The 15,600-nt window shown below is 49.5% G+C and overlaps 1 protein-coding gene across 1 annotated transcript in view; it reads right to left on the bottom strand.

Annotated features, from left to right (window-relative positions):
* Positions 1–3,238: 3,238 nt before the first annotated feature.
* The window catches only part of LOC144774146 (NACHT, LRR and PYD domains-containing protein 12-like), a 669,012-nt gene continuing 656,650 nt past the window's right edge, over positions 3,239–15,600 (bottom strand). Inside the window, exon 11 of the mRNA XM_078659165.1 lies at positions 3,239–3,446. Within this exon, the coding sequence (XP_078515291.1) occupies positions 3,239–3,446 (208 nt within the window). The remainder of the gene's footprint in view (positions 3,447–15,600) is intronic.

The raw sequence follows: 15,600 nt of genomic DNA, 5'->3' as shown, positions 1-15,600 counted from the left end.
GGACAGACTCCTCTCTATGGACAGACTCCTCTCTATGGACAGACTCCTCTCTAAGGACAGACTCCTCTCTATGGACAGACTCCTCTCTATGGACAGACTCTTCTCTATGGACAGACTCCTCTCTATGGACAGACTCCTCTCTATGGACAGACTCTTCTCTATGGACAGACTCCTCTCTATGGATAGACTCCTCTCTATGGACAGACTCCTCTCAATGGACAGACACCTCTCTATGGACAGACTCCTCTCTATGTCAGACACCTCTCTCTGGACAGACTCCTCTTTATGGACAGACTCCTCTCTATGGACAGACTCTTCTCTATGGACAAACTCTTCTCTATGGACAGACTCCTCTCTATGGACAGACTCCTCTCTATGGACAGATCCCTCTCTATGGACAGACTCCTCTTTATGGACAGACTCCTCTCTATGGACAGACTCCTCTCTATGGACAGACTCCTCTCTATGGACAGACTCCTCTCTAAGGACAGACTCCTCTCTATGGACAGACTCCTCTCTATGGACAGACTCCTCTCTATGGACAGACTCCTCTCTAACAACAGACCCCTCTCTATGGACAGACTCCTCTCTATGGACAGACTCCTCTCTAACAACAGACCCCTCTCTATGGACAGACTCCTCTCTATGGACAGACTCTTCTCTATGGACAGACTCCTCTCTATGGATAGACTCCTCTCTATGGACAGACTCCTCTCTATGGACAGACTCCTCTCTATAGACAGACTCCTCTCTATGGACAGACTACTCTCTCTAGACAGACTCCTCTCTATGGACAGACTCCTCTCTATGGACAGACTCTTCTCTATGGACAGACCCCTCTCTATGGACAGACTCCTCTCTATGGACAGACTCCTCTCTATGGACAGACTCCTCTCTACAGACAGACTCCTCTCTATGGACAGACTCCTCTCTATGGACAGACCCCTCTCTATGGACAGACCCCTCTCTATGGACAGACCCCTCTCTATGGACAGACTCCTCTCTACAGACAGACTCCTCTCTACAGACTCCTCTCTATGGACAGACTCCTCTCTATGGACAGACTCCTCTCTATAGACAGACTCCTCTCTATGGACAGACTACTCTCTCTAGACAGACTCCTCTCTATGGACAGACTCCTCCCTATGGACAGACCCCTCTCTATGGACAGACTCCTCTCTATGGACAGACTCCTCCCTATGGACAGACTCCTTTCTATGAACAGACTCCTCTCTATGGACAGACTCCTCTATATGGACAGACTGCTCTCTATGGACAGACTGCTCTCTATGGACAGAATGCACAGTTTTGAACACAAGCTACTCACAATCTCTGTAATTTAATATATGATAGCGTAATCTTAAAACATTTATTTTGAGTTGTGAGTAGAACATATGAATTCCTTTATTGTTGAATTTCCTCTGGGTCTGACGTGAACTGTAAACTCATGAGAACCATTGACCCCTCTCCCTGGACAGACTCAGGGATCTCACCTTGGCGTTCAGTTGCAGAGCCCTCAGTCGCTGAAGCTTCTTAGTAGAGACTGAGTTCCCCCAGTGACAGCATCTTCAGAAGAGCTTCTCTCAGGTCTGCAGGGGTCTCACGTGAGAGCTTCTCACCCCCCAGGCTGTGGAGCAAAAGCAGGTGCGTCAGTCGGACCCGGGGTAACTCACCCACAGGGATTTCATTCAAACTCTAAGCCCCCCCTCCCTGAGGGCCGCCTCTGGCACACGCCCTGCAGAGGAGCCCCTGTGTCCGTCTGTCATGTCCAGACTCCGCCCAGGACGCGTCGCCCAATCAAACCCATGTCTGGAGCCGCACCGGAGTCTATGAAACCACACGCAGGAGCCTTGGTGCAGCGCACACCCTGGACTGATGCGCTTCAAGGCGCTCTTAGATGTGATGATGAAAGAACAGGAGACTCAGTGCAAGAAAGGCGTCACTTAGGATCGCACCCCACAAGAAAGAGAGAGTTACCCCAGTTAAGCCAAAAGGGACCGGGCGGTTATAACTCACAAAGAACAAGATTCCCTTTGGTGCCGCTGACCCCGAGTAGGATACACTGAACTAAGTCACACGACCCAATGCTCAATGTCTAACAAGGCTATTTGAACAAAATCATTTTCATTGCATACATCTAAAAGCAATGGATAAAATACAATGAATTTTTTAAAAGAATTGTTTGTAAACACAGACTCTCTTGGTTCAGCGCTCACTCTCACATCAGGATACATTGATTAATATTCAGTGAGGCCAAGGTTCATAATCAATTAGAAACCTACGTCACTATATTTCTGCTTTTAATCAGAAAGTAAAAAGTCTGTGGAGACCAGGTGGAAAGTCACTTAGAGACCCTTGGTCTATATATTTAGTTTTAGTTCAATCTAAAGAAAGTGAAACATATGGAGTCTCACCAAAATGTCTTTTAACAGAGAAATTCCAGGTGTGCAGACATATTTTTAATCGCTTTGCACCTTTACAAAGATATGCTTTCTTCAATTAATCTCCAATGTAGTATCCTAAAGATAATGAACCCATTGTTAGTGTCACCTCACTAATGGAGCATTGACATTATCGCTCAGGATCACACAATCTGCTCACGCAGGAAAGCTGGGAGTGAACGTTATATGTTTTTATTCCGTCTCAAAAGCCAACAGACATTCTGTCTCACAGATCTGTCTGCTTTCTGTCTAACAGACCTACTTACATTCTGACTCACAGATCTACACACTGACTGTCAGGGGCCCGCTGCACCAGCTGGCAAATTAATGGCTCAACCGCTGCGCTTGCTGCCTACATGCCACCCGCTCACAGACACAGAAGCACACACAGGTACACACAGACGCACAGACGCACACACTAGGGGGTATCTCACACTTCCAGCGACGAGCAGCTGTCATTGGGCTGTCAAGAGGATGAGACCGGACTTTAAGGAACCATTAAGGGTCTTCCCCCGCCTCACACCCCCTTCAAGTTACGCCCCTGACCATATACTACTTATGGGCAGATCTGCGCCGTTGTTGACATTTTACTCCAAATACCTGAAAAACGAGCTTTAAAGTCTGCCCTTCTGCACCATTAGAGGGGCTTGTTCCACACTCACTTCTCTCTCGGACTTGGGTCCCCCCCTTCACAACCCTCACTTATTGCACACCTTGTATTGTCATGGAACGGATGTGCGTTTTTCACATTATAAAATATATATGTGTGAGCCCCACCTACGATGTATATTTAGAAATCAGTGACGTGATAAGAACTGCTCAGCTCTGTACCTCAGTGTCTGTAGTTTGCAGTTTGGATGTCTGAGGCCTTCACACAACTTCTTCACTCCAGCGTCTCCCAGCTCATCATTGCCGCGCAGGTCGAGCTCTGTGAGAGATGTGTTTGTTTCCAGGGCAGAGGCGAGGTCTCCGCAGCATGAACCGGTGAGGGAGCAGCTCCACAACCTGCAGGAGACAAGAGATATGGAGAGGAGTAAAGCAGAGCACAGACAGGGGCGTCACAGCTTCAGTTTCATCTTCATTTCCTTCCTGTCCTTGACTTACTCCCCTCTAGCGACACACCCAGGGGCGGTTTCTTTATTAGCGCGTCAGGGCTCAATAGAAATAACAGCCATCACGTTACCACAAAGTAGTAAGGAATGTATATTTATTGCCACATATGTAGATAGAAACTAGAGCGAAGCTCCGTAAGAAAAACGCCATTTGTGTGTTGAAAACTCTCCGCCTCCTGTGATGCGCCGTGCACGGCGTCTCGCGTGCATAAAGGCCATTATTAGTCCCGTGCTTGCAGGTGTGGGTTTCATTAATGGGGAACTACTGCTCAGGACCCACAACACAGTCAGTACCCTTGTTATACTACTGAAAAGGGCCCACAACACAGTCAGTACCCTTGTTATACTCCTGGCCAGGGCCCACAACACAGTCAGTACCCTTGTTATACTCCTGGCCAGGGCCCACAACACAGTCAGTACCCTTGTTATACTACTGGCCAGGGCCCACAATACAGTCAGTACCCTTGTTATACTCCTGGCCAGGGCCCACAACACAGTCAGTACCCTTTTTATACTACAGCCCAGGGCCCACAACACAGTCAGTACCCTTGTTATACTACTGGCCAGGGCCCACAACACAGTCAGTACCCTTGTTATACTACTGGCCAGGGCCCACAACACAGTCAGTACCCTTGTTATACTACTGCCCAGGACCCACAACACAGTCAGTACCCTTGTTATACTACTGCCCAGGACCCACAACACAGTCAGTACCCTTGTTATACTCCTAGCCAGGGCCCACAACACAGTCAGTACCCTTGTTATACTCCTGGCCAGGGCCCACAACACAGTCAGTACCCTTGTTATACTACTGCCCAGGACCACAACACAGTCAGTACCCTTGTTATACTACTGTCCAGGGCCCACAGCACAGTCAGTACCCTTGTTATACTACTGGCCAGGGCCCACAACACAGTCAGTACCCTTGTTAAACTACTGCCCAGGACCCACAACACAGTCAGTACCCTTGTTATACTACAGGCCAGGGCCCACAACACAGTCAGTACCCTTGTTATACTACTGGCCAGGGCCCACAGTACAGTCAGTACCCTTGATATACTACTGGCCAGGGCCCACAGCACAGTCAGTACCCTTGCTATACTACAGGCCAGGGTCCACAACACAGTCAGTACCCTTGTTATACTCCTGGCCAGGGCCCACAACACAGTCAGTACCCTTGTTATACTACTGGCCAGGGCCCACAGCACAGTCAGTACCCTTGTTATACTACTGGCCAGGGCCCACAGTACAGTCAGTACCCTTGATATACTACTGGCCAGGGCCCACAGCACAGTCAGTACCCTTGCTATACTACTGGCCAGGGCCCACAACACAGTCAGTACCCTTGTTATACAACTGCCCAGGGCCCACAACACAGTCAGTACCCTTGTTATACTACTGGCCAGGGCCCACAGCACAGTCAGTACCCTTGCTATACTACTGGCCAGGGCCCATAACACAGTCAGTACCCTTGTTATACTATTGGCCAGGACCCACGACACAGTCAGTACACTTGTTACACTACTGGCCAGGGCCCACAACACAGTCAGTACACTTGTTATACTACTGGCCAGGGCCCACAACACCTTAGTACCCTTGTTATACTACTGGCCAGGGCCCACAACACAGTCAGTACCCTTGTTATACTCCTGGCCAGGGCCCACAACACAGTCAGTACCCTTTTTATACTACAGCCCAGGGCCCACAACACAGTCAGTACCCTTGTTATACTACTGACCAGGGCCCACAACACAGTCAGTACCCTTGTTATACTCCTGGCCAGGGCCCACAACACAGTCAGTACCCTTGTTATACTACTGCCCAGGACCACAACACAGTCAGTACCCTTGTTATACTACTGGCCAGGGCCCACAACACAGTCAGTACCCTTGTTATACTACTGCCCAGGACCCACAACACAGTCAGTACCCTTGTTATACTACTGCCCAGGACCACAACACAGTCAGTACCCTTGTTATACTACTGCCCAGGACCCACAACACAGTCAGTACCCTTGTTATACTCCTAGCCAAGGCCCACAACACAGTCAGTACCCTTGTTATACTCCTGGCCAGGGCCCACAACAGTCAGTACCCTTGTTATACTACTGACCAGGACCACAACACAGTCAGTACCCTTGTTATACTCCTAGCCAAGGCCCACAACACAGTCAGTACCCTTGTTATACTCCTGGCCAGGGCCCACAACACAGTCAGTACCCTTGTTATACTACAGGCCAGGGCCCACAACACAGTCAGTACCCTTGTTATACTCCTGGCCAGGGCCCACAACACAGTCATTACCCTTGTTATACTACTGGCCAGGGCCCACAGCACAGTCAGTACCCTTGTTATACTACTGGCCAGGGCCCACAGTACAGTCAGTACCCTTGTTATACTACTGGCCAGGGCCCACAGCACAGTCAGTACCCTTGATATACTACTCGCCAGGGCCCACAGCATAGTCAGTACCCTTGCTATACTACTGGCCAGGGCCCACAACACAGTCAGTACCCTTGTTATACTACTGCCCAGGACCACAACACAGTCAGTACCCTTGTTATACTACTGGCCAGGACCCACGACACAGTCAGTACCCTTGTTATACTACTGGCCAGGGCCCACAGCACAGTCAGTACCCTTGCTATACTACTGGCCAGGGCCCATAACACAGTCAGTACCCTTGTTATACTATTGGCCTGGACCCACGACACAGTCAGTACACTTGTTATACTACTGGCCAGGGCCCACAACACAGTCAGTACACTTTTTATACTACTGGCCAGGGCCCACAACACAGTCAGTTCCCTTGTTATACTACTGGCCAGGACCCACGACACAGTCAGTACACTTGTTATACTACTGGCCAGGGCCCACAGCACAGTCAGTACCCTTGCTATACTACTGGCCACGGCCCACGACACAGTCAGTACCCTTGTTTAACTACTGGCCAGGGCCCACAACACAGTCAGTACCCTTGTTATACTACTGGCCAGGACCCACGACACAGTCAGTACACTTGTTATACTACTGGCCAGGACCCACGACACAGTCAGTACACTTGTTATACTACTGGCCAGGGCCCACAACACAGTCAGTACCCTTGTTATACTACTGGCCAGGACCCACGACACAGTCAGTACCTTTGTTATACTACTGGCCAGGGCCCACAGCACAGTCAGTACCCTTGCTATACTACTGGCCAGGGCCCACAACACAGTCAGTACCCTTGTTATACTATTGGCCAGGACCCATGACACAGTCAGTACACTTGTTATACTACTGGCCAGGACCCACGACACAGTCAGTACCTTTGTTATACTACTGGCCAGGGCCCACAGCACAGTCAGTACCCTTGTTATACTACTGGCCAGGACGCACGACACAGTCAGTACCCTTGATATACTACTGGCCAGGACCCACGACACAGTCAGTACACTTGTTATACTACTGGCCAGGACCCACGACACAGTCAGTACCCTTGCTATACTACTGGCCAGGGCCCACAAAACAGTCAGTACCCTTGTTATACTATTGGCCAGGACCCACGACACAGTCAGTACCCTTGTTATACTCTTGGTCAGGGCCCACAACACAGTCAGTACACTTGTTATACTACTGGCCAGGACCCACGACACAGTCAGTACACTTGTTATACTACTGACCAGGGCCCACAACACAGTCAGTACCCTTGTTATACTACGGCCCCTGACCCACAACACAGCCAGTACCCTTGTTATACTACTGGCCAGGACCCACGACACAGTCAGTACCCTTGCTATACTACTGGCCAGGGCCCACAACACAGTCAGTACCCTTGTTATACTATTGGCCAGGACCCACGACACAGTCAGTACCCTTGTTATACTCTTGGTCAGGGCCCACAACACAGTCAGTACACTTGTTATACTACTGGCCAGGACCCACGACACAGTCAGTACACTTGTTATACTACTGACCAGGGCCCACAACACAGTCAGTACCCTTGTTATACTACGGCCCCTGACCCACAACACAGTCAGTACCCTTGTTATACTGATAGAGCAAGAATTTGCATCGCGACTTGCTCGAGTCAAGAACCTCGAATCTTTTATAATCCTATAATCCAATTTGTTCGTTTTACTAATTTTACGTATTTTTGAATATGCGTGTGTATCATAGTGATGCTTGCCTATGTGTTTCATTAATATGAATAACCCTTGTATATAATAATGACCGCTGCTTGAATTTTGCTTCTGCGCATGCGTTAGACACACTCACGTGATGTGACGTAGTTGCAGTTCTGGAGGGAAAGGGTGCGCATGCGTAATAGCCATAAAATGGCTGTCATTGTAATAACGTGGTGAAGCTTGCACCGCTGCTCTTGTGTTATTGTCTGTTGCACTTACCCTTAATTGCATAGTATATTTTTATAAGTAAGAAATATAAAGTAGTTATTCATGATATATGGTACATTCATTCATTTCTATGTTTTAATTTGTTTTCGCTTACTTTTCATGTATCGCGGGAAATGGGGGTCTGAATGTACCAAGAGCCATCTTGAAGGTCCCTTCCACGCATGCTCACGCAGCCCGGGAGAGATGTAGCCTTGAGCAGTGGAACTCAGCCAGCTGGCAGCCACAGTCAAGATGCTCCTGAGAAAATGACCTGCGACCCAGCAGGACGGAGTTGGCTGTACCCAAGTTGAAACATTTGTTAATATTTCATTGTATTCCAAAGATTTGTCTCATGAGAACCCCAATCTTGTTAGGCGGTACCCTAGAATGTAAATTAGGTCTTAGAAAAGTCTGTTCTGATTGGTGTGTTAACCCATCCTACCTTAGAACCAATCGAAATTGGGGATTCTGACACTTTGTAACATTGGGGGGTGGCGCACTGACCCGAAAACAGTATAACTAGCCTAGGTTCACCTAGGGAATTTGTCCGACTTGTCTGAATTAGCTGACCTGTCACTGACCCAACGCACTCAATAGGTGACCGAATTTACGGAGCGCTGCGGAGCACTCTGTCCGAATTTGACCATAGACTCAAAGGTTTTACTAAACCTTAAGTGCTGGCGGAGCACTTTGCTGGAAAGTTCGCTAACCCAATCGGGGTTCTGACCGGTAGCTGCAGAGAGGGGGAGCGCAGGCGTTGCTTCTGAACTGCGGGTGCTGGTCGTGTCCTGGTGGTCCGGTCCTGATCCTAATCTGGTTTTCCTGTCCTGTCCTGTGGTGTCCATTCTGCACCTGCTGTCCCATTGATGACTATCCTTCCTTGGGGTATTTCCTGTCCTTAACTGACCCGTGGCCAGGGTTGGTCTTCACACCAGTCTAGGTAAATATCTCACTGAAACGCTAAACTGCACCTTTCTATTTTTCTGTCTTTGCTTCAATAAAGACATACCTTTGCATACGATAATTTTCCATGCTTTCCGCAACCATTGCATATCATAAAGTCAGTTGCATTTAATTTCATAGCGTGTTCCTATGTTACCCTACCTTTTAGAAATCATTTTCTCCATTGCAGTTTGCAATCTTCTGATGTGGTCTATAATTTTCTCTTATAAAACTGACTAAAGTAATTTTCTAGATTTATAGCGTGTTCCCTTTATCATTCCTTCCTATCAATGTATAGGATCACTGAGTTTACTCCAACTTTAAGTATTTCCCAATAGTGTAACTCTAGTACTTGCATAAGTTTGCCCATTTATAGAGGTCCATTCTTGAATTACATTTTTTTACTCTACTTAGCATGTTCCCTGTTCACTATTATTTAGAAAAACCCAAATGATTGCCCTTACATTGTTCCTTTATGGTTATATGATTTTTGTTATCTTGATTATCGACTGCCTTTTAACTGTAAGCCTAATGCTCTTAGAAGACGAATTCTAGATAAAAATCTTAAAACTTCCCAGTTGTCCGTGGTCATTTTATGAAATATCAAGGTTTATAAAGTTGGGTTTGTATTTTGCCTGCCTTTCTTTACAGCTAGCTCCCTGATTCATCGTGTCATTAGGTACCCGTAACGGTGGATGGTAAGTCGGGTACACCTGAAACAATCGAACGGACTCATGGTTATTGGTAGTAGATTGTAAGGTCACCTGATTAATGCAGATGGAGAATTAAAGTATATGGGCCCAAAACCAAGTGGTGAAATTATTGGTCGGGTGACCTGCGATCTCTATCAATACTACTGGCCAGGACCCACAGCACAGTCAGTACCCTTGTGGGACGAGGTGTTTATTCACAAAATAAAATAGTATATTGAAAAATAGACCAACATCACATATTGGGTACTTTTCAGGTGTTCATATTTTGAAGTGCGGACATAAGATAAGGGATACACGGCACAAGTGTGAATTTCCCAGGACGGTGTGAGTAATCCCTCTTTATATATGTAATTAGATTACAAAAGCACTCCTCATTGTCAATGTTTAACTCGTAATGTTGGCTCCTGGGTAAGTATTCATTTATCTCCACTAGGTCTCACCCTATAGTGGTGCTTTCCGTAGCTCGGCTGTGCTGATAAACTTCTGACCCAAAATAGCGAATTTGGGGTCAAGGGCTTACTGCTGTTCACCTGCAGGTGGGTTCTGTTTTCTTACAATCACCCGACCTCGGGATTGTTATGGAATTACTATGAAATGTTGTTTTGTTGGAAGTTAACATTTTTCACCAAAGTTCCTGTCACGGATATTGTTTCTCTTGCCTGTCTTGATGCTTGTACACGTCACTTGAGACGCTGATATTTGGTAATAAACACAGTATTTGTCTTTTTAATGTGTATTCCTGCCCGATCTACACGCAGGCATCTGTGGGGCTGTCAGAGAAGTGTGTTCATCCAGGGTGGAGACAGACACGTCTCCACCGCGGTCAAGCTATGGTCGGCCTGCTTTCAAATTCGGCGTTCAGCCATAATGTTGGCGGTAAGAACTCCTCGTCACAACAGAGTATGCTCATCGCCAACATTTAAATCAGGCCTAAGTCTATGAGTCTGACTCAGATAATCCGTTTCTGGGTTTGTGGTTCATTCAGCAAAGGGTGAACTTATCTCCAGAGACAAAAAGTTCAGATTATAAAGAAAGATCTGATCAGTTTTGAGAAACAACAAATTCTCTCTTCAAATGTTACCCGTGATAGTGCGTTTGTTGCCTCCATCTATTTAAATGTAAATGTAAATGTAAATGTAAATGTCGCCTATGGAATGCTGTGGAACCCCTCCTGGCTTTCCCTGTGAAGTGTCCACTCCTGGGCTCCCCCAGGGTGAAGCCAGGCATCCTTAGCGCTGTTGGGGCCGGTGTTTAGAATAGGCACCGAGGCGAGAATTAACAGGTCCGAGGAAATTGAGCCCGAGAACCCGCCGAGGCGGGAATCGAACCCTGGTCCCGGGCCAGACCTCTGCATCAGGGTCTGCCGCTCTAACCATTGAGCCATGTTTCCTGCCCCTCTTCACTCCCATCTGTTGAGCGTTTCAAGGCGCTACATTTGAGACAGACCCTCTCGTTCTCAGCTTTAATTTCAGTGTCGGAAGATGCGAGCGAGGTTTGTTCTACCGAGTGGAGGCTTCTAATGGAAGACGTATCATTGGCCCGGTTCCTGATATCTCGTTACAGTTAAATACAAGCGAGTGAGGCCGGAGGCTCGAGGGGGACAGGTCGTAACGAGAGGAAGTTGTTCTTGAGAAGAGACTCGACGCAAATGACCCCGTCAGAGCTTTCAGCAGGTTCCTTCGACACAAAAATAATATCCCTCCTCCTTTGACTGTGATCCTCAGAATGTAAGTGCGACCCTGGCTCGTGGTCACCTGTGTCCGGGTCTGGTGGCGCAGTGGACTGATGCATCCACTGCAGGGGCCTGGGTTCGACCTCATGGTCACAGGTTCTAATCACAGAGGGTACACTCAACCTTTCATCCGTCTGAGGTCGATAAAATGAGTACCATTGAGGTGGGTAACAATATACATCTGTTTTTCAGCGCCTTGAGACCCTTGGGTGATACGTGCGCTTTACAAATACCCATGTGATGTGATGTGATGACCCTTCCAGGAGGTGCGGGTGCAAACTGTTCCCACCTGCTGCTGAGATTCAAGTGCAACATTCAGGATGGAAACCATGTGAGGTAGCTCAGTCGGTAATGCACATGTCCGAGTTCTTTGGGTAACCTGCAGCCATTCATTTCAATGCTGTGTGTTTTCAGTGGCCCTGCAGCCGTGGGAGGGGCCCAACAGGCAGAGGAGTGTGGACAAGGAATTATTCCCAGCGCTTCCTCTGATGCCTGGGTGCTCTTGCGCACATCTGTCCCCCTACGGGCTCTGTGATGCACTTCTACAGAAAAGAAGCATCAGCTTCTCAGCTGCAATGAGGGGCCACGAGCAGCCGAGGGTCCAGGGAGGGGGTCTCCCCGTCACCCTGCACCCTCCATCAGAGATGCACAGAACTGCCTGAGGGGGGGGGTGTTAGTTTACAGTGCAGTGGGCAGGGTGCAGTGTGACTGCCGTGTGAAGTGGGGCAGGGAGGCTTCTGGAATGAGGATGGAGGGCAGAAGAGCAGTGAGGGGGCAGTGCTGCAGATGCAGGGGGGAGGGGTGGCAGACAGCAGGAGTTGTAGTGTTCAGGGGGTGTCCTCTGATGTAGGGCAGCTGTGCTGACAGGGTGCTGAGAGAGACTGCGGATGCAGTGTTGGCGGGAGGACAGTGGTGGCGCTGTGCTGTGGGTGCAGTGTTGGTGGGACGACAGTGGTGGACCTGTGCTGCGGATGCAGTGTTGGCGGGAGGACAGTGGTGGCGCTGTGCTGTGGGTGCAGTGTTGGCGGGAGGACAGTGGTGGCACTGTGCTGTAGATGCAGTGTTGGAAGGAGGACAGTGGTGGCGCTGTGCTGCGGATGCAGTGTTGGCGGGAGGACAGTGCTGGACCTGTGCTGCGGATGCAGTGCTGGCAGGACAGGAGGACAGTGCTGGTGGTGTACTGTGGATACAGTGTTGGCAGGAGGACAGTGGTGGCGCTGAGCTGCGGATGCAGTGCTGGTAGGACAGGAGGACAGTGGTGGTGCTGTGCTATGGATGCAGTGTTGGCAGGAGGACAGTGGTGGACCTGTGCTGCGGATGCAGTGCTGGCAGGAGAACAGTGGTGGCGCTGTACTGCGGATGCAGTGCTGGCAGGACAGGAGGACAGTGCTGGTGGTGTACTGTGGATACAGTGTTGTCAGGAGGACAGTGGTGGCGCTGTGCTGCGGATGCAGTGCTGGCAGGAGAACAGTGGTGGCGCTGTACTGCGGATGCAGTGCTGGCAGAACAGGAGGACAGTGCTGGTGGTGTACTGTGGATACAGTGTTGGCAGGAGGACAGTGCTGGACCTGTGCTGCGGATGCAGTGCTGGCAGGACAGGAGGACAGTGCTGGTGGTGTACTGTGGATACAGTGTTGGCAGGAGGACAGTGGTGGCGCTGAGCTGCGGATGCAGTGCTGGTAGGACAGGAGGACAGTGGTGGTGCTGTGCTATGGATGCAGTGTTGGCAGGAGGACAGTGGTGGACCTGTGCTGCGGATGCAGTGCTGGCAGGAGAACAGTGGTGGCGCTGTGCTGCGGATGCAGGGGGCAGGAGGACAGTGGTGGACCTGTGCTGCGGATGCAGTGCTGGCAGGAGAACAGTGGTGGCGCTGTGCTGCGGATGCAGTGCTGGCAGGACAGGAGGACAGTGCTGGTGGTGTACTGTGGGTGCAGTGTTGGCGGGAGGACAGTGGTGGCGCTGTGCTGCGGATGCAGTGCTGGTAGGACAGGAGGACAGTGGTGGCGCTGTGCTGTGGATACAGTGTTGGCAGGAGGACAGTGGTGGACCTGTGCTGCGGATGCAGTGTTGACAGGAGGACAGTGGTGGTGCTGTGCTGCGGATGCAGGGGGCAGGAGGACAGTGGTGGTGCGGTGCTGTGGATGCAGGGGGCAGGAGGACAGTGGTGGCGCTGTGCTGCGGATGCAGGGGGCAGGAGGACAGTGGTGGCGCTGTGCTGTGGATGCAGGGGGCAGGAGGACAGTGGTGGCGCTGTGCTACGGATGCAGTGCTGGCAGGAGGACAGTGGTGGCGCTGTGCTGTGGATACAGTGTTGGCAGGAGGACAGTGGTGGCGCTGTGCTGCGGATGCAGTGTTGGCAGGAGGACAGTGGTGGACCTGTGCTGCGGATGCAGTGTTGGCAGGAGGACAGTGGTGGCGCTGTGCTGCGGATGCAGGGAGCAGTGGCTCACATGGGGGGGGCATTGCTGGCTGCCCGGTGAACGGTAGCATGAACTTATCGCGCCTCTGTAGGACATCTTGCTCTCCAAGGAAGAGGTGTGGCGCAGCGGCTAGGGTGCCTGACTCCGGACTACAGGGTTCACGGTTCGATCCCCGGCGCCGGCTGCAGGTCAGCCCAGCACCGTGTGACTCTGGGCAATAGCTCGCTTAATCTTCCCGAGGGCCCCCAGCGCGGTACACCTCTCCAGAGGTAGCTGTGCGCTTTACAAATACTGGTATTTCAGTTCATTTCATTTCCCAGGAGCTGTGAAATGGCGCAGGATGTGACCGTGGACAGATATCGCGCTCGTTTGGTGAAAGTTTGCACAGTGTCCCATCCCCCCGCATGCACAGGTGTCTCCTAAGAGATAAAAAATATCTGTTAGTGACGTATGCCGTGTCCATGAAATACAAGCAACACACTGGCGTTCCATCGCTGACCAGATATCGCCTCTGGAAATATCGTGATACAAAAATATTGAATGAAATATTGATATATAAAATATTGTGACATGAATATCGATGTAAACAATATCCTATACTTATAATGGTGAATACAAAAATATCAGGAACAAATATTGTTGGCATTTATATCACTGTATACAATATCCTCTACGGACAGACTCCTCACTATGTACAGACTCCCACCTACAGACAGACCCTCATTATGGACAGACTCCTCTCTACGGACAGACCCCTTTCTATGCTGAGACTCCTCTCTATGGACGAACCACTCTCTATGGAAGGACTGAAGACTCTGTCCGTAGACAGCAGTCTGTCCATAGTGTATATGGTGTCGACGATGTTTCGATCCCTATGCTGAGATGAGGGGATCATCCTCAGGACATTGTAATTCATACCTGTGTTAAATTTCCTTATCTACTTCAAGCCCAGATAGAAATTTAAAACATATCACATAGACAATACATCAACATGGATTGACAATTGGGGAAAAGGGGGAAGAAATATCGGGAGAAAAGAGGTATAAAAATGATATAAACATAATGTACATAATTAAGACAGGCATGTGTGACCAGTGAGTATCATAATACCGATCCATGTGACAGGGTGCCCTAATATCAACATAATTTACAATACATGTGGAATAAATTACATTACAAGAGGGTTGGACGAATTTCTCCGTGGAGGAACGATATGGTATGAGGGACATTTCAGCAGGTGTGGGAAGTCCCGTTTAAATAGATTCACACATGGCACGCACCTGAGAAGAATGCCCGTTGGTGCTACCGGACCTGCGCTGCTATGATGCGATAAATCGTAGCCAAGGCCAGTACCTTAGGAATTGTACATGGCCGAAGAACTGTGAAAAATCTAAAAAGTGCGGGCGCGGGTGAAATTAACAATGCCGAAAAGTATCAAGGAGTGCGGTGCAACAAGGCGGATCATGGCGCTAACCTACGAAAATGCCGGAGTGACAATAGTCGTATGTGGAGATAGCCGGTTAAGTTTAAAAAAAAACATTTATTCTGCAAGTGAAAGAGGCATATAGGGGCAGATTTACAAGCCCCTTGCGCCTCTTTAACGCCGCCGTTGCGTCACTTTTGTGACATAACAGCGGCGCAAAAGATGCGCCATGGTGCGGGGTATTTACAACGTGACGCATCTGGGAGATGCGTCACGTTGTAAAGCAGGGGGGGTGTTCCGGAGCAGGAACACCTCCTAAAAGTGGCTGAGTGAAATCTACAAGATTTCACTCAGTCACTTTGGGGCCCATGCTGCGTCAAAACCCTGCGCCTGCTTGAAGCAGGCGTAAGGATTGAAGCAGCATTAACAAGATAGGGCACCC

The sequence above is a fragment of the Lissotriton helveticus genome, chromosome 8 (genome assembly GCF_964261635.1).
Source record: "Lissotriton helveticus chromosome 8, aLisHel1.1, whole genome shotgun sequence".
Lineage (NCBI taxonomy): Eukaryota > Metazoa > Chordata > Amphibia > Caudata > Salamandridae > Lissotriton > Lissotriton helveticus.
Note: the sequence above shows the minus strand (reverse complement) of the source record. Positions and strands in the feature narration are given on the sequence as shown.